This window comes from Mirounga angustirostris, unplaced genomic scaffold, assembly GCF_029215605.1.
Source record: "Mirounga angustirostris isolate CCGP_5_RB_7025 unplaced genomic scaffold, mMirAng1.0.hap1 SCAF_5, whole genome shotgun sequence".
NCBI classification, from domain to species: domain Eukaryota; kingdom Metazoa; phylum Chordata; class Mammalia; order Carnivora; family Phocidae; genus Mirounga; species Mirounga angustirostris.
This window is the reverse complement of record NW_026991713.1, coordinates 12,039,406-12,059,772: the sequence shown is the minus strand read 5'-3', so window position 1 is coordinate 12,059,772 and position 20,367 is coordinate 12,039,406. Positions and strand designations below refer to the sequence as shown.

The 20,367-nt window shown below is 38.5% G+C and overlaps 1 protein-coding gene and 1 pseudogene across 21 annotated transcripts in view; both read right to left on the bottom strand.

The window, feature by feature from the left end:
* The window catches only part of RBFOX2 (RNA binding fox-1 homolog 2), a 279,715-nt gene that overhangs the window by 26,758 nt on the left and 232,590 nt on the right, over positions 1 to 20,367 (bottom strand). For 12 of the 21 annotated variants that reach the window (XR_010411348.1, XM_045872620.3, XM_045872607.3 and 9 more), the window contains 3 exons: positions 15,758 to 15,904; positions 11,274 to 11,327; positions 1,480 to 1,572 (listed from right to left, as the gene is read on the bottom strand). Coding sequence is in view for 20 of the 21 variants with exons in the window: in XM_045872620.3 (XP_045728576.1) it covers positions 1,480 to 1,572; positions 11,274 to 11,327; positions 15,758 to 15,904 (294 nt within the window). In the remaining variant the exon portion in view is untranslated. The remainder of the gene's footprint in view (positions 1 to 1,479; positions 1,573 to 11,273; positions 11,328 to 15,757; positions 15,905 to 20,367) is intronic. The other 9 variants (XM_045872608.3, XM_045872612.3, XM_064590642.1 and 6 more) reach the window with 3 other exon arrangements.
* Positions 11,865 to 15,747, bottom strand: LOC123843306 (spermine synthase-like; annotated as a pseudogene).

Genomic DNA, 20,367 nt, shown 5'->3' with positions numbered 1-20,367 from the left:
CTCACAGACAAGGATTAGAATGGGGTCAGAGCTTACACTAGCCACTAGAGCAGAATGCACCCAAGCGCTAAAAGGAAAATGGCCAGAACCAGTCAGAAACCACCAGTCAGCAAGAGACCAATAGCCGCAGGTAACAGAGAGAAGGGGTAGGAGAGACAGAGGGAAAAGGATGGGGACAGAACTTGGGGAGAGAGAGCAAGAAGGCAGGGGAAAAGAAAAGAGAATGTCAGGAGGGGTGTCGCGCGGGCAAGGAAAGAACAGTCAGAGCTACAAACAGAGGTGTGGGGAAGGGGAAAGGAAGTAGGGGCAGGAAGTGCATTAATAAAACCAGCCAAACTTGGAGTTCAGTAACTCTGAGTAAGATGTGCAAGGGGAAAAAAATCACCATGATGTCAGTAATCAAACAGCTCAGACTGCTACAAACAATATGTACATCCAAAGTCCAGGCGGCATTACTCAAGAGCATTGAAAATAAAAGGGGGAAAGGAAAAGGAAGAGGAACAAGTCAAATCACATTTTGTAGTGTTAATGTGAGATGGCAGATGGACTTTTTCTTTCTTATTTAATTGTTTTGTAATTAACAATTGAAAAAGCTTCTTCTCTAGCGCTTTGTTTCACTTACCGCCAACGGGCACCATCGCCAGCATTGTGTATAGTTACCATGGAAAGAGTGAGTCAAGTGAAGGGCCCTAAATGCTAAACCATCGGAAAGGGAGGGAAAAAGCAAAATATGCAGACATCTTACTCAAAATGGTGGCTTTTATAGTTTATACTTTTAAAAACTGGGAAAGGGGAAAGGAGCCAGTTAACCTTCACTGCGTTCTTCAAAAGGGTTGGCGAACACCACGTGGCTGCCATGAACACAGTCTCAGCACATTCGCCAGGCAGCCGTCAAACCCTCGGTCTGAGGATTTTATCCATTAACTGTAGAAATTCTTGATATTAAATATACTTAAAAACTCCACGAGTTGTGGGTTCTTTCTTCCCTCCCCACCATCTCAGCAGTCTTGTACTCCTTGCTTATCACACGCACATGGAGGCGAACTGGCCGCCCGAGAGAGAGGATACTGGCTGGCTCCTTGATTAATTACAGGACACAATGTCACAAATTGGATAGTTTTTAGACATTTATAAAGTTAGTTTTATTTTGGCCTGATCCCAGGTATTCATATGGAGTCTCGCAAACTGAAGCAAAGGAAAAAAATCAAGAGAGCAGAAGGATGAACATTTTGGAGGAAAAAAGTAAATGAGAAACAAATATACATGTACACGCACATGAGTAAATCAAAATGAAACCCCCCCAACAACCAAAAAATGGGGAAAGGAGACAGAAGTGTTACTTTTACACATTTTAGTGCAAGAAGGTGAATGACACAGACACACACACAAGACAGGGCTCCAAATGTGAAATAAGTGAGGGAATACACAAAAAGAGAAATAAAAATATAAACCAGAAATTGAATTATTGAAGACATGCACCTCGATTTTACGGCCCTCTACCACGGTGCCGTGTAATTTCTCCCTGGCCCTGTCTGCATCAGCACTATTCTCGAAAGTTACGAACCCGAATCCCTGCATGCAGCGGGAGAAGGGGGGAAAACATGCACATCGTTATATTGAAATACTGATCTCTTGGTAAACAGAGAAAAAATATCACAGTATGAAACTGACAGCAGCATCGACTCAGCAATACTCTCCCAAAGTCACATTTTTGGTCCATGCATATTTGGTAAAGGGAAATTAAATCCAGTAACAGAATACAAAACTGTAGTAGTAGTAATAATAATAATAATAACAATAACAGCAACAACAATAATAATGATAATGTAATTAACAACAAGAACAATAATAAAATAAAACATAAAGCATGTGAGGCCAGACCAAAATTAAGGTATAGAGCTACTCGGGTCAAACTCTTCCACCAAGAATCTGAATATTTTTTTAGATGTTCTTTCTCTTTCAATTCATGCTGTTAATTTACATGTGCCTTTATGTAATGCTAAAAATACTTATAATTAAATCCATCAATGCCCAGTAACTTCCACATGAAGCCTTCCCTTTAGGAGTAATCACTGTATAATGGGGTTTTTAGGAGATCTCATAATTTTAGCTCCACTCTGCCTGTTTGCTTGTATCACCATAATTCTTCTGGGAACAGAGTAATTTAAAACATAGCCTCGATCTACAATTCTCTAGGTACTGGGTGCAGAAGAAGAAGAGCACCATGTTCATCTAAGCTAATGAAAATATCACTAAGTAGTGGCCAATTACGCCTTTTCTTCAATGAATTTTAAACAGCCAGACTGGCACTCTGAGCAAAAATAGGTTCAGCTGAATTCCAGAAAATAGCTTATCCAAATTTGCCTAAATTACACATTTGTTGAAGCCTACATCTGCTATTAAATGTATTAGTAATTTTCCATGTAGAGAGAAAAAAGGAATAATCAAAAGGCAGTGCAAATGAGATCTGTTAGTGACATCAGCTGTATACTGTTCAACAGGAAAAGAATACCATAAAACAGCAATACAGTAGCTCCTGAGTTAGAATTAATTTATTTGTGCTCTGTACACAAATTAATTGTATGGAGCTTTAATTCACTAAGTGGATAAAGCAGGAACCAGGGAGTTAACCCACTTACTCCTATATTCACATTTATCTGAAAAGACTGTCTTGGTCACAATCACACCATCAATGCCAAAAGCAGCAGGATTTACTATATATTTATATAACTATTTTATCAAGCATTGTATCAGTTTCATCCTAGGTGCTTTGTCCTTCTCTTTCTACTTTGCAACTGTAACACCTTCTCAAGCCATTTACATGTATAGAGTAGTAAATTCTTAAGATTTTCTGGAAAAGACCTATTTCTCAATAGCTGCATTGTCCCTCTAGCATTCTTTGAACATTCCACTGTAGGATAACCTGGAACCCTTTGTTATTTTTATTTAAGTTCTGCTCTGCTTTGCTGTCCTCCATGAGTCCTTCCATATATATATATAAAACATGTTCTTAATTGAGATGGTCAATAGTGTGCATTGCTCAATAAGATTTTAGAAAAGCAATTCCATCATTTTGAAGGATCTCATTACTTTGCATTCTACATGACTATATGGTTGAGTGGTGATCCATGGAGGATCCCAATGAATTATCTCTACCTGTAATCTGGATATCACCACAAATACCCTAGAAAGTGCAATGCTAAGCTGACAGAAAATTCTAAATGTATGCTGCTTGAGGTGGACTACTACAGGTAATTTTATTTATTTATTTATTTTTTATTTATTTTTTTTTAAAAGATTTTATTTATTTATTTGAGACAGAGAATGAGAGACAGAGAGCATGAGAGGGAGGAGGGTCAGAGGGAGAAGCAGGTGCCCCTACCACAGGTAATTTTAGCTAATATTTTCTTTAAAAATATATGTTGAGGGCGCCTGGGTGGCTCAGTTGGGTAGGCGACTGCCTTCGGCTCAGGTCATGATCCTGGAGTCCCGGGATCGAGTCCCGCATCGGGCTCCCTGCTCGGCAAGGGAGCCTGCTTCTCCCTCTGACCCTCCTCCCTCTCGTGCTCTCTCTCATTCTCTCTCTCGCAAAAAAAAAAAAAAATACGTTGAAAATATCAAACATTTTCAGAAACAAATTTTGATACCAACATGTTACAGACACATCGACAACTTGAGGTATATGATCTCAAGTTACTAATTAATGACACTGTTCGTTTGTCATCTACATTAGCCATCTGCTGAAGACAGTAAACCAGGTCTCCAATCCTGGAGAATCCTCTAACAGAAAAGTTAAATGAACCTTTCAGGAAAGGTCACATGTAGAGATGAGTTTTTATATCACATTGTAGTAGTATTATAAACTGTATTTCAACTGATTGTCACAGCCTCATATTTATATGCCTTGGGTTAAATTAATAAACAATAAGTTAGCAACTGGATAACAGATGATGTGGAGACTGGTACCAGAGGTTTTTAGTACTGGCATTATGACTATCTAGATCTACACACCCATACACTCACATACTTGTTTGTCTTTTAAATACAACCATGGGGTAGAGAAAGGATAAATCTGTTTTCATTTTTAAGATGAAGAAAGTAAATCAAACGGACGTTAAACACCCAAGCACCAACAAGGCCTTCTTCCTTCCAGGTGGCTTCCTTCTACAGCTAATGGTGAGAAAATTAGAAATTAAGCTTTGAAACCTAAGTTCAGTATTCTATTAACTAAACTGCATTCATCCTAAAATCCTTCTAGTCTTCTTTTTCAAATCTAATTGCTAAATGTGTTCTGTGAGCCTCCGCTCTGTAATGTGCTGACAGAGCATCTGGGAGGTACTAACTGCAGCCAGAAGAATTCAGGGTAGTATCATAAGCACTGACATTTTACAGCCAGCAGAAGTGCTTATATTCCAAAGGAAATGCTAATCAAGACACCCAAGATACAAAATGAAGCAATCTTCACCTAGGGTAAAGGACGAAGAAGGTCTTGCTGATACTTTGGGACTTCCTGATATGATACAGAGGTAAGCAGATTTCCTTCTTTCCTTTGAAGATAAATAGACTTTGTGGCAGGCCGAATAACGGCCCCCCAAAGTTGTCCACATCCTAATCCCTGGAACCTGTGAATGTTACTACCTTACCTGGCAAAAGGGATTTTGCAGTTGTGATTAAATTAATGATCTTGAGATAGGGAGATTATCCTGGATTATCCAGGTGAGCCCAATGTAATCACAAGGGTGCTTATAAGTTAAAGAGGGAAACGGGAGAGTCCAAACCAGAGTGCACCAGCCTGAGAAAGACTGAACTGGCCATTTTTGGCTTTGAGGAGGGAAGGGGGCTATAGGTCAAAGAATGTGGGCCGCCTCTAGAAGCTGGAAAAGGCAAGGACTGGATTATCCCTTAGAGCCATCTGAAAGAATGCAGCCCTGCAACACTTTGGTTTTAGCTTGGTGAGACCCATTTTGGACTTGTGACCTCCAGAACTGTACGATAATAAATCTGTGCTTTTAAGCCACCAACTTGGAAGATAATTTGTTCAGAAACAATAGGAAATTAATATATATCTCTCAGAAGTCTGTGATTAGAAAGGTGAGAAGTATAGCCAGCAATTTTAGAGTCCTGTTCTTTAATACTTTCCTCTTGTGTTGAAACTTTAGCTTTTCCATCAACTTAACTACAGTTTGGTTTCAAGAATATTAACTCAAGGGTGCCTGGGTGGCTCAGTTGGTTAAGCTACTGCCTCTGGCTCAGGTCATGATCCGCGGTCCTGGGATCGAATCCCACATCGGGCTCCCCCTGCTCTGTGGGGAGCCTGCTTCTCCCTCTCCCTGCCACTCCCCCTGCTTGTGTTCTATGTCAAATAAATAAAATCTTAAAAAAAAAGGTTAAATAAAACTTGAAAAAAAGTTTTTTTTTTTCAAAGATTTTATTTATTATTTGACAGAGAGAGAATGAGAGAGAGAGAGAGCACATGAGAGGGGGGAGGGTCAGAGGGAGAAGCAGACTCCCCACCGAGCAGGGAGCCTGATGCGGGACTCGATCCCGGGACTCCAGGATCATGACCTGAGCCGAAGGCAGTCGCTTAACCGACTGAGCCACCCAGGCGCCCCTGAAAAAAAGTTTAATGTACCATTCCTTCAATAGAATTTAGCATTTCTGAAAATGTGCCAGGAACTGAGCTAAGGATATTCACAGATTATCCAGGCTTAAAAAGTTACTAACAGGAAAATATGCTTACGTGAAATTATGTTTTAATGTCCCTTCATTCTTGGAAATCTAATTCACATTAAGTTTGGTCATTTGGATCTCTTGCTTTGAAAAAAATTTAATAAAGTTATGTCTAAACTTAACACTTTTTCCTTAGAAGAACTCCAAAATGATTACATAATATATCAGTCAGGAAAACAAAATAACCAGTTGGAAGCGCTACAAAGTCAAAGACTGAATCTCAAATTCTTAAGAAGAGTAAACATTTCAGGTATTTAAGAAGATAAAAAACAGATAAACAAAAAGTAAACTTTTATTTTTTAATAAAAAAACCCGATGTTGATATGTTTGTCTATACCAGTGCTATCTGACAGAAATAAAACACAAGCCACATATATAATTTTAAATATTCTACTAGCCACATTAAAAAAGTAAAAATACATGAAAGTAATTTCAATAATGTATTTTATTTAAAATAAAATATATGCAACATACTATCATTTCAACATGGCATCAATATAAAAAACATTAATGAGATATTCCTTTTTTCTGCTAAGTCTTTGAAATCATGTGTATTTCATACTGAAAGCACATCTGAATTTAGACTTGCCACATTTCAAATGCTCAATATGGACACTGTATTGGACAATGCAGGTCTCTATGCTTTATACTATAACCTACAGCTCTCAGTTCCCAAACTTCTTCTGTGTTACCAGTGTTCCATTAGTGATTTACCCCTATCTTAGCTGTCTTGTGAAAACTGAGGAATGGTGTGTCTATCGGGATTATGGTTGTGGTAAAAATTTCTACCGAATGTGACAAACATTTTATCACCTGTCTTGACATTCATTTATCATCAAGGGCCTATAGGAACCGAATAACTGCCATCTTTTTAGTCTGGCCTCAGACTGCAATAAATAACAAGCAATAGGATGAGCATTGTAAAAATATTCTTAAATTTGTATAATCCTTGAGTTTTTCCATCTCAGAAGAATGAGAAAGAAAATTTACCATGTAACTTTTAAGGGAGAAATCAAAAGCAGACATTCTCCTGGGTATGGCCGGAACACAGAAATTTAAAAATAAATAAAAGAAAAAGAAAACTAAAACCCATAAGATGGTAACAAAAGAAAATAAACTAAGCCCTTTGGAAACACATGCACTGTTAATTCAGTTTTAAGTATAATGAAAAACATTTCAACTCAGCATTACCTATCAAATTTTACTGAAAAGTAAAGGCCTAGTTAGTGCAATTTCGAAGACAGTCTTTTGACAATATTTTGAAAGAAATAAATAATTTCCCTTTGCATGAAATCAAAACCCAGGGAAAAAGGCAAGAAATTATAGCACATTACTTGTGTCTGAGGATGGGATTAGAGGCTTTATCTTCCCTAACTCCAGCCTAAACTGAAGTCTAACCCAAATTCAGATCCCCCTCATTCCAGATATCCACCTGTGAGAAGTAATGAGAACACATGAGCTAAAAACTTGCTACCAATCTCAATAATGGTTGCTGCGATCTGGTCTGTGGTCCTTTAGTGAACTTAACAGTTGGCACTGTCTGAAGATGTGAAGAGCTCCTACACATTCAGTATTTATGATACGTGTCCCTTCGAGCAACAACCACACCAGAAGTAGGCTGACAAAACTTTATGGAAAATATAAACATTAGAATGTGTACATTTCTTTACTTAATAAGGTAATTATATGTGATAATTATCACAAACAAATTGTTATGGGGCTGGGTGATAGTGTACAGAATGGTGGAAAGTCTGAATAAGTCAGTCAGAGAAAGACATACTGTATGATTTCACTCGTATGTGAAATTTAAGGAATAAAACAGATGAGCAAAAGGGAAAAAGAGAGAGAGAGGCAAATAAAAAAACAGAGACTTAACTACAGAGAACAAACTGATGGTTACCAGAGGGGAGGTGGGTGGGGAATGGGTGAAACAGGTGATGGGGGTTCAGGAGTGTACTTGTTGTGATGAGCACCAGGTGATGTATGAAGTGTTCAATCACTATATGGTACACCTGAAACTAATACTACACTGCATGTTAACCAATTGGAATTTAAGTAAAACTTAAAGTTTTGAAAAGCAATGAGTTCTCAGTCACTAAAAGTATCTAGCACAGAATGCAAAGTCAAGTTGAACTAGGTAACCATTATTTAGAGTTCTGTTTAAGATTCTATGTGAGAAAAAAGACTGGAAGGAAATACAGGAGATTATTAGTGAATGTGTTCTTTTAATGAACTATTTGGTCTGGACATTAAAAATCACGTTTTTCTTTTATAATTGTTTTGAAAAGGGTGCTTTTTAAAAGTTGTTATTCAAAGAATCTATAAGGAGAGGGGCAATACAATTCATTGTTCAAACTGGAGCACTTTGAGGGAGGAAGGGGACACTAATCATCATGCTAAGATGACGGCTACAGACTGGGACTATTTTGGATAAACCAGGACATATAGCCACTCTACCAATATATTATCTTTCTATTGTTTATAGTAATATTTGTTGTGACTGGTGACATCTGGGGAATCATAAAGTTATACATATCAGTATACTCCTTTCTAGATTCTATTTGAGTATATTACTTCCATTTTTTCCAGGGGTAGCATTTTTCATCATATATCCTAATTGAACATTTTCAAAAGGATAGTCTACCTTTGTTTTAGTTAATCACAGAAAATTAGATATGACTGACTTTATGCTTTTACAAAGGAGTATGGAGTAAAAAAAAAAAAAAGATTTTTAAAAAATCCCACGAAATAATCTAAGTATATATTTTTGCTTGTGTATGAATGTAAATGATATACATTCATTCCATAATCTAGGAAAATCAAATCTAGAATATGAAGGTCAAAGACAAAAAAAGGAAGATACTCAACAACTTTTTCAGGCAAGCTGAGAAAGCAGAATGCCGGCAAGCCGGGCGTTGGAGGGGGGTATGGGGACGGGCAAGGGAGCACGACAGTGTTCATCTATGTTTTTAAGTGGGTATGTTCTAAAACCGCACGCTGACAGTCTCATTATAAAAAAGAAGACATGGTAAAGAGCTGCTTTTTGTTTTGGAGTCATGTAGTTCTTTAACTGTTCCACTGATAATTGTTTTACATGTAAGTATCACTTATCTCGGATTTATTTTGTGACTCGTTTTTCCATTACTGCTTCAAAAAAAAAATTCAATAAAGCTAATTTCTGTACATTCAGTTAAAAGACTGAGCAACTCTAAAGTGAACAATAGGACCACTAAGGTCTCCTTATCTCTGGTTCCTTTCAAGACATGCTGTAATTTTATAGTCAACCATAAGCATAAAAGAAATGAGAAAATAAACTTAATTTACAAAAAGAAAAGTACTCTTTAATTTATGTGAGGTGGATCCCAGAAGAGGTACCCAGGTTTTGACTCCAAAATAAACCTCTGTTAACAAGTCTACAGAACAGTTTCGGGAGAACCCATTCCAAGAAAGAACTTTAGTGACAGTTAAGAAGGACAAAGGATGAAGACAGATTTTGTTATAAGTCCTTGAAGGCAGATCCAGGCCATTCTGAATTCTGTGCTTTGTTTTAAGAACAACGGCCAATGAGTATACAGTCTGTCTATTCTTTAGCAGCCCCACAGAGAAAGGGGCAGTGAGGATACAGCATTTTACTGAGAGGAGCAGCATAGGCTTTTAGATTCCCCAAAGAGAAAAGGAAGGCATGTGTCATTTAAACATGAAAATTACAGGGAGAAGCAATTGAATCAGGTAAATTAAACAATTTTTGGTAGTAGGCAAATCTTTGAAGTCAATGAAAGAAGCCTTAAGAAAGATCAATTTCCTTTGCTTCACAAGAATTCAATCCAATTATTTTCTTGGTAAGGAGCAAGGCCTCAGTGCCTGATGAAACCATACTGGGCTTCGGGTTGTTGGTCTAGTTAACAAGTTTTTAAGTGCATACACTTAAAACTAAAAACGTTTAAACTATGACTTCGGATAAACAGTGTAGCACAGAATCGTCACATGATATGTTCATGCACTTCTCATCTCTAAACCACTGTTATTTTTCCACCTTGGATCTAAAATGGTCACAAAAGATAAAAGCAAAGGGCCAGAAATCCACTGTGAAGAAACTACAAGCATAAATAGTTTTACTGGTTACAGGCGGAGCAGATTTCACTTTAAAAATACTTACCAAGTTAAGTGCTGGAGAAAGTTCTGTATAGGCATATTAATCTTTTTTGTTTAACTGAAAACTGGAAGCTTAAAGTATAATTACCTCTTTAATAATTAACAAAGAATTATTATAATCAGGATTAAACACTATCAGTGCATTCTATAAAGGAAGGGAATAATAATCAGGAGCATTAGAACAGTACATACATTTGTGTTAGTTTAGATGGGGCAGGAGGTATATATATAACTCTGTGGATATATGCTATTAATTCCCAGGGTATGGTGAATTTGGAGTAGGAAACTGAAGAGGTAAGTATTATCTCATTTATTTGCTTTACTTAGCTTTTCTCAAATTATATTCTTAGAGATTTAATCATAGCCAAGGGCTATTTCAAAGTTCAGGAGAGATGACCAAATGAAAAATTAACTCAAAAACTGTTCTAACCTAAAAAATGCAAGTAGAAGAAAACAGAGCAAGGTAAATATTTCCAAGCTTGACCACAGCTGATTGTGTCTGTGGGGGGGTATTTCATTTGTCGAGGAAGAAGAAAACTGTCAAATGAAACTTTTTGAAATTCAGTTCATTAAATATTTTTCACATCACTGTAAGACTTCATCATTCCCTCACTCCTAAAATCACTGCTGCTTATTTTAGTGTATGGAAATTCTAAATCATATAGATTGGGAATTTAAAATAGTAAATTATTAGGGGGAAATAAGTTTTAATTAGAATGTTCAGTTCTCATACAGAACACACTTAGAAGAGAGTATGTATATCGAATTGTGCAGTGTTACTACATTTATTCTGATGCAAAAAAACCCAACTCACTATTTGTAATTGAAGGGATTCTACATCTTACCTCTCTGGGTAGAACTCAAAGGAGGAAATCAGCTTACAGTGAATTCCTGAGTCACTACTCCCTGTATTTACGCCTTGTCAAATTTATTCAAAAGAGAGAGCAAGTCTACTGAAGAACTGAAATATTAAATTTGTTCGAAGTATGTCATTTCAAGTCTGATTCTTAAAAAGCTGAATTGTTCTGTTAGAATTCACAATAGAATTCTCATAGAATTTCACTTGAGTCTTTTCTCTTTTCCTTTAAAGTAAGCACGTGAGGGCAATTTCAGTCCGAATAAGGGCAGGTGTCTCCTGCCCCCAATTTCCCTTATCCTCTCCCTCCTCACACTCTCTTGCTTCTACCCCCACCCCTTCACTCCCCCAACTGAACTATTAGGATAAAGTTTGGCCATGTGGTAGCTTATTTTTAGAGATAATTTGATCCAAGCCAGGTAAGTTGGGATACTTTTTGCAGGCTTGAAAAACAGCTTTAAGTTTTCTGATTACTTACTATTTAAAACAAAATTAAAAAGAAACCAGGCACACTTAATACTGAGATGGAGCTTACCTTAGAGCCACGTTCATTAAAGATTATTTCTACATCTAGGATTTTGCCAAACTGCTGCAGAGACAAAAATAAAAACATTTATTCATGGTCAGCTTTTTAACCACATAATTTATTTTTTCCTGAAAAAAGAGTTTTGTGTTTTTTTTTCAACTGCTTATTCAACTTCCATGTTTCTACTTGTTGGTAGGTCCCAATACCAGTTTCTGATTTTCCCTCATCAATGAGCCGATAATTTATCCTTTTTTCACTCCTTTTTCAATTCACCCACTCATGCATTATCCACCTCTATATGGTAGAAGCTGTTCTCAGAAGATATTCACAGTGTTACCCTCCTGCATATTTCTTCATGGACAAGAAGTAGGGCTTTTCCTAACTATGTGTTTAATGTTTTAAATGTCTCAGTTTTTTTTTCCTCATTTATAATTTTAATCGAAGCACTGCTATTCATTTTTTTCTTAACTCTTTCTTATAAGCACCAAATTTTAATAGCTAAGTCAATTTTGGGGGAAAGAAACACCATCAAAGAACTTCCCTCCGGAACAAAACAATGATGTTCATTCCTCCAAACAACCAAATTTGAAGTCTACCAAGTCACACACACACACAAAAGTAACAAAAATCACATTCTAGGGGTTCAGTGCATTTAGCAGCCTTCGCTGTGCTGTCTAATCATCCTTCAGCTGACTTTCAAAAAAATTAACACCCTAGCGCATCAAAATACACATTTTCCATTTGCTTTGTTTAAATTAAGAATAATAATTACAAAAAGAAAACTTGAAGGAAATCACAATCAATTGCCTGACTCATTTCGATGTCATGTACAGCATGTGAAGGTCAGGAAGGCTATTTGATTAGGAGAGACTGGTCTTCAAGATCCAGCTTTCTTCCCAACAGTGTAAAATACCCACGATTCCAAGTATGAAGGAACACAGACGGTCTCCTTTGAGAATTCCACAGGACAATACAGGCGCCTGAGTCGTTCCTCATAGAGCGACAAGGCTTCTGTCAAACTGACACAGTTACCCTGTGTAAAGTATTTCCCATCCTGTTTTCAGTACTTTCATTGAGAGGTCAAGAATCAGTCTTGAGAAACTCCCTTGTGGAATCTTCTTCTGGAGATGTGGAGATTGGAACGACTGTCAAATCATTAATCACATAATCAAACTCTCTCCCTTCTTTGGCGTACCTCTTCAGTACTGGAATACAGTCTTCTATTAGAACCTGATAGCAGTCTCCTTTAACACTGGCTAAGACATTGCCACATGTTTTTCGCATTATTCCGTACATCCATCAATCACCATTTGGTCAATCTCTACCATAGTGACCATCTTTGGTTTCAGTTTGACTATTTCACACAATATGTCCCCTCTCCACCCCCAAGAATCAGCAGGTCTCTGCCACTGCAGTCTTCTTTTCCACTGCCCATGATGGCCTGGGTATACGCCAAATCACTCTCTGCCAGATTAACATCCCCACTAAGGATGAGAGTATTTCCAAATTGCTTCGAGTGTAGAATTTTCATGTTCTGATAAGGTGAATCTTCATACACCACTTCATCTATGTCACACTCAACCAGGCGACCATCAGCACTGGGCCAGTATCTGTCGACAGCTCCTCCTCGAATTATGGGTGGTAATCGCTTCACCTGCACAGCACTGTCCTGATTCAATTCTTTCACTCTTTCTTCTACTTTGTTCAAAAGAATGTCAACTTCTTGGCCTTGCGAATCACCGGCGTAACTCTGAAGATCCAACAACACCAATCCACGTGGGTAAATTCTCAAACTGGCAAAGCTGCCGTTTTTGTTGATGTAGTTGCTAGATAACCGTGGTCTTGCCAGTCGTGCACCGACTCTGTCATCCCTTGCTCCTGGAAAATGGACCGGAGGCCTTTTAGAACGGTCTCGCCATCAGCTTTGGCGCCGAGCTTGAAGTCGAGCGTGCCGTGCTGCTGCCAAGGTGAGGCGAGGCCCGGTGCCATGCCTGGGGGAGGTGGCCGCGGGAGAATGGGGGGCTGCACGGCGTGTCGGGCTGCCTTAAATGTCTCAGTTTTTAAGAAGCAAACCCTACGGAGAAAGATACACTACTGAAGGCTGTTTTTCTTTTCCTTCTTTTTTTAAATTTCTAAAAGTAAACCATATTCACTGTAAAAGTCAGGAAATACAGATAAATAAAAAGGAAAAGAGGAAACAGAAAATGAAGATCCTCTGCACACCCACCATCTTACCATTCTGGTACACGGCCTTCTCTGCTTTTCCGCAGGCATATATCGTTAAGGACATATTTCCAAGTATTACTTTTTTTTTTTTAACTTAATATGCTATAAACAGCTTTCCAAGTCAATAAATATATATCTCTGTTCTCATTTCTACAGATTACATGTTATTTTCCATTGTATTAAACATTCACGGACATTATACATGATTTCATTTATTTGCCAATTTAATATTTCAGCAATGAACACCATCAAGAACATTTTAAGTAGTAACTGTGTTTTGTAATTAGTTAAATATTTTAACATTTGGGAAATAAGCTAAAGACACCACGCCTAAATAACTGTATTGGTAGGCAGCTCAACAGCTGACTAGAGGGGCATACTTAAAACACAGTGGTTATTTGGAGGAGGCGTGTAGAAGGGGACCAGCCAACCTATTTGATTCAATGCTTGGATGAAATGAACTGAAGGGATGTGCAGGAAATCTCCTGGAATCTTTTCGGCCCCACTTCCCTCTGAGTACTGGCCTCATAGACCCAATTATCTCTTTCACTTGGATTTTAAATCAAAATTCGGGAAACGGGAAAACACTAAAAAATGAAAAGAGCAAGACAAATCATGCTTTCTCCCTGGGCTGAATCATTACTATCTTTTTCAGAAAACATGTACTAAGAGCCCATGTTTTCTAGAGTAAGACTTCTGGGCTTGATTCCAGTTTCATCATTTAACAGAACATTAGGAAATTAAAAGAGAGAGGAAAATGTCTTATTTTAGGTAGGAGGGGATTTAATTTTATTTCTATGCTCATCCAAACAACTAAAATTGGAATGGTGTTTTAGAGTTTTCCTTTGCATTTTCTAATGTGTCCTTATACCGTCCTGCTAGGGTAAGGACTGCCTTCCTTTAATGGTTAAGGAAAATGAGGCTGAAGGAAGCCATCCATCAAGTTTACACAGCTAATAAAATGAAGCATGGAATCCTTGCTCTTTACCACTGCTGATGTCCTTCCAAGGGATCGGTACTAACCATGCAGAAGACAGAGCAATCCTACCAGGTGTCCCTTGCAAGGAACATTTTCTTTTCTTTTTTTTCTTTTTCACTTAGCAGCCTTATAGGAAGGGCATAATACATTTCAAAAATCACTGATAACTGTCCTAGGCAGATCTTCAATGGACACAACTTTTCTGACCTGAGAGAAAACACACTTCTGGCAGATGAGAATATACTCCATTTTCACCGATCTCCAGAGATTAGGATTCCATATAATCTCTGATAATTCAGTAGAGAACCCAATAACTCATACTCCTGGGAAATTTCTTCTTAAATATAATATCAATTCTTTAAGCTGCCCTTTATTATTTTCTGTTGTTTTCTCTTCTGGAGAGATGAACAGCTGGCTACCGTTTTCTGTGTAAAGGCTCTTCAAGTACTTCAAGAACATTATTAAAACTCAATGCTGGCCTTGGCTTCAGTACAGAAAATACTCCAGGTACTCAGTTGTCAGTGACAAAACTTTGCTTCAGGGTCTTGTCATCACGAAGTGGCCACGACCAGGACTTCAAGTGGGGCGCCTGCTTTCCTGACAAAGCACCATGCAGCAACAGCAACAAAGTTTTTTTAAACCATGATCTCTTGTTCCTAGTTCAAGTTAAGAGTTTGCTCAAATGAAATCTGGCAACAACACATAAGCCCAGAAAAAAGGTACAACTTCCAGCAATCACTCACTTTCCAATAACTTAAATCTTTGCTGTTATACTGTTTTCATGACAGTGATTTCGGGAGGAAGTGGAAGCTGGAAGAACACATCAGAGGTCGCAAACTAACCACCTCCACCTGATTTTAGATACTGGTCTTGCTGAGTTACGAGCAGGGAAGTAAAAATAAAACACAGGTACTATCTGCTTCACAGACATTAGGTCACTGAACTCGTAACACTCTGAAAAGTTAAGGATTACTGCCTTTGTCCTGATTGGAGTACTGAAAGGCTCACGTCCCAAGAGACCCCTCGGTCCCAGGCAAACCAGATTGCATAGTCACCTTGTTATGTGAGAACCTGCAAGGCCCATGTCTAGAATGACAGGAATGACGGTGCTAGGTGACAGAAGTTCCTGAAGACTGATGAAAACACTGATTTACCTTAGGATCTCTCTCAATCTATGTGCAGTCTTATCATAAAGTCCTAATGACTTATTAAAATACATTGGGTTTAAATTATTGGGATTAAATTACATTTTCACTGTAAAACCCACAAAAGGACTCCAGAGACTTACCCCAAACATCTGTCGGAGGTCGGGGTCCCGGAAGCGAAAGGGAATATTAGAGACATGCAGCCGTTTAGGGGTGGATTTGCTCTCTGAGTTCTCACTACTTTGTGTCTGTGACTGCTGGCCATCTGTCTGTGCTCCCCCTTCTGTCTGCTGAGCAAAGAAACAGACAACATTGAGCGAAAAATAAATATGATTACTTCACAAGAATTATGTAAAATAATTAAAGCCCCCCCCCACCCCGTTTTCAAACAGTTCTCAAAAGCGTCTTTAAGCAAAAATTAGAGTTGTCCCTTCAAAGGGAAAAAAAAACCCCAAAATTGTTACCTATGTTCAAATTGCTATCATTTACAAAGAAAGTTTAGGCCTTTTGACTATTTACAGTACATTAGTGAAATGGAAGAAAACAAAAATACTAAGTGACTTGCCTAAGACCACGTGGAGATCCATTAAGTATGAAAGACATAAAATTTAAGACATAAAAATTGTACCATTATTCTTAGATTCTTAGTGGAGTTTTCCATTTCTGAGATCTTTCTATTTTGAAAATGAAGAGTCTGTTGTATGTGGTTGAGGAGATCACTGCATTTTTGGTCTACCATTTTAGGAAATAAGGGAATATTTTCATGTTTCATTCCCTCTATTAGTTCCAGAGTTTATGACTACTGGGTCACCGAAGTATCGTAATATTATTCCTGAAGAGGAGACACCTAATGACAATGGGCATTTGGCTTCAACCTGAAGAGCCTCTACTCAAACCAATCAGCACTCTCCTCCTAATCCATGAGATTCCAGCTAACAAATCCAGCTGACGTCATTACAGGGACCCCAGGCTCCTGCAGCCCAGAGCAAAGCCCCATTTACAAAATCTGCTGGGAGAGGCTTTACGGACTGTGCATAGCCTACTGGACAACATGTAAACGCGAGGTCTGTGTACACCCACAGTGAAATAGGACCTGTAAGCATGGGGTGCACTTTTAATCCTCAATCTATTTTGCAATGCTGCAGGCATTTTTTTCCCCCTGATAAATCCTCAAAAAAGTTGCAACACAGAGAAATACTTTTGACAAACATCTAACAGGTGTGATACATTCTAGGTATTCAAAACACATTTATTTTGAAGTATTCATCTGGCAATTTAGGAACCTTATGTTTTCACTATTCCCTATGAAGTGCATGCCAAACTGGAGGGCTCACGGAGCTGATTAAACCAAGAGCGGAACTCACTGTTCTAAGTATCTCAAGTGAGTTACAACTGAGTCCCTAACAGATTCTTCTGTGTGACGCAGAACAGATCCCCTCCCTTTGACCCAATGTTCAAGTAAAAGAAACTGTGAGTCACAGATACTTTTGGCTCAGAGACGTTACCAACCATCTTGAAATGAAGTTCGAGACTTTAAATTATAAAGGATTATCAGGAATAAACTTGGAATGAATGCTAGCTTTTCAAGTGTCAATCTAAGTGATGGCAGCTTTTATCTCATTCCATTCAGGCCTTGCAGATGGCTTAAATGTGCAATGATTCATATGATATAAAAATAGTAGAAAAGGGAAGAGCTACGAAGCAATGTTCTGTGAAAGTGTAAGGTTTTCAATCATCAATCTGGGCACAATGCAGACTAAACAAAACAAATTCCATTCAAAGATGAAACTCACTAAGACGGCATCATGGACACCAAAGCAATAAGCAATAAGCGTTAAGTGTCGATTACAACTAATGCTCACTCAAACACCTTCAAACTTGCCCCTTACATCTCACAGCTGGAGCCCATAAAACTACTTCTTCAGCCAAACTTAAAACCACCAGATCTGATCTGTAGGATGTCAGTGCATCACTCTGAAAGAAGTTAAAAAGATTGACTCTAGCTCCAAACCAGTTTTATATATAACTTACACATATAGTTCATGTAATATGTAATATTATAATGAGGTGGTAGGATAAATGAAAACTAATGATTATTTTTACGGCCTTGAAGACACAATTTAAGAAGGACAGAAGCCAGATTGGATCATTTTCTGCCTTGTAGTGAAAACCTACATTTTCTTGTAAGTTTTTTAAATTTATTTCTCTACACCCAAAGTGGGGCTCGAACTTACGACCCCAAGATCAAGAGTCGCATGCTCTTCCAACCAAGTCAGCCAGGTGCCCCCAAACACCTACATTCTTTAAAAGTACTAAGTCTTTAATTCTAGGGACACTTGGCAAGTTGAAAAAGTAAATTATCATTTCCAAAATTCTCAAGTCTTCTGACTTAATATATATTTTAAAACTGCAGTTTAATATACATAGATACAAATGCAGAAATCAGAAGCATGAATGAATTTTCACAAAGAAAATACACCCATGTAACTATCAAATTAGATGGAGCAACAGAACTTCAGGAGCACTCTAGTAAAACTGTCCCCTTGTGAAAGGGTCCCCACTACCCCAACTTCTAACTCCATAGGTTGGTTTGGCTGTTTTTGAACTAAAAAAAAAGGAAAGAAAAGGAATTATACAGTATGTACTCTTTTGTGTTTGTCTTCTTTTAGACATTCTGTGTAATACACATACACACACTATTGTTGTAATTCATCCATTCTTCTTTCATTTTATAAACATACAGGACTTATTGGAGCTGCTTCCAGTTTTTGGCTATTAAGGATAATGTTCCTATGAATATTCTTGCTACATTCTTGTCTTTTGGTGCAAACAGCCATTTCTGTTGGGTACATATGCACGTAGGAGTGGATTTGCTGGCTTAAGAACATGCATTAAGTTCAGCCTTAACAGATACCACCAGTTTTCCCAAGTGGCTGTACTAACTTATACCCAACTATGGATAACTGTGAGTTCTATTTGCTCTTAGTATTGTCATTTTCATTGTAACTATCCTGGCGGGAGGCAGTGGCACCATATTGTGGCTTTAATTTGCTTTCTTCTCTTTAGACCTCAGATCCTTTCTGCTTTCCACTTAGAGAATTTTGTTGGAAAGTGGGAACTCCTTGTTAAAGAGCAACTATTTCTTGAGTGCATACTATATCATGGACCATTCCGTAAGCCTAATAACAGTTAATACTTATATAGTGTTTACTATTTGCCAGACACTGGCCTATGCATTTTATGTATTTTAATTAATGTAATTCTTACAACAAACCCTAACAGTAGGCACTTTTTTTTTTTTTTAAACATGAGACTGTAGGAGGTATTATTTTTTTACCTCACTTTTCAGATGAGGAATCTGAAAACCAGAAATACTGCCTAAATACTGGATCAGGGTTGTTCAAACACAGGCAGTTTGGCCCCAGAGTACATGCTCTTAATCATTATGTCATGTTGTAATGCACATGTATCATCTTTTCTAATACTCACAATAATCTACGAGGGGGCACTATTATTACCCCAATTGACAGAGGCAGAAAGTAAGGCACACTAGGTGCCCAAGGTCACATATTAAGTAGCAGAGCAGAAACTGAAAACCAGTTGGCTGAATTTCATGTGCTAGGCCTCCTGTCCAGCATGGCACCCACACTTCCTCCCTCTCATTAGAAGGGAGAACATGTGGGGCGCCTGGGTGGCTCAGTCGTTAAGCGTCTGCCTTTGGCTCAGGTCATGATCCCAGGGTCCTGGGATCGAGCCCCGCATCAGGCTCCCTGCTCGGCAGAAAGCTTGCTACTCCCTCTCCCACTCCCCCTGCTTGTGGAAGTTCCCTCTCCCGTTGTCTTCTCTCTGTCAAATAAATAAAACCTTAAAAAAAAAAAAAGTTTAAAAAAAAAAGGGGGGGAACACGTGTGGATCCCACTCTTTCTCAGGACCCTCACGGGGAGGAGCAAGACCTCCCCCTGGGCTGGAGGCAGGCATGGGGGTAAGAGAGGGAAAGCTATACAAGAATGACATGTATCCTATACCTTGAGGGAAGAGAAGCAGGTCAGGCCACAAAGGGAGGAAAAGCAAGAGTCAGATAACTGGCAAAGGCACACTGGTACTCACAGGAAAATAGCCAGACAACTACTAAACTGATATTCAAAGGGGCTGAGGAGCAGATTTCTGTACATAGTGGACATAGGAACATGAAATACACACTGGGGGCGCCTGCGTGGCTCAGTCAGTTGAGCGTCTGCCTTCGGCTCAGGTCATGATCCCAGGGTGCTGGGATCGAGCCCCGCATCGGGCTCCCTGCTGAGCTCTTCCTTCTTCTCCCCACTTGTGCTCTCTCTCATTATCTCTGTCTCTCTCTCTCAAATAAATAAAATCTTAAAAACAAAAGGAAATATACACTGAATGTAATTAAACGAGATACTTCCCCATCTGACATCCCCAACTTTAAGTGTACCTCAATATCAACTACTAATTGTTGAACTAGATCAGAAAGAAAAAGTAAAAGTTTTTCGGCTGTTATCTTTGTGAAAAGTGGACAGTAGAACTGTTTGTTCTGAGAAAAATCTCAGTGTACAGTACCGGTTTGCTTTATTTTCTACTGTTAGCTACTGAGCCACTTTACTGACTGCATAAACAACCTCCCAAGGCTCTGTTCTTCCCTTCTGTGGTCATTTTCTGACCTAATTTATTCACTGGGCAGGGGATGAAACAGAAGAGGCTGGAGTCTGTGCACTGAGAGTTTATGGCGAGGGCTGGC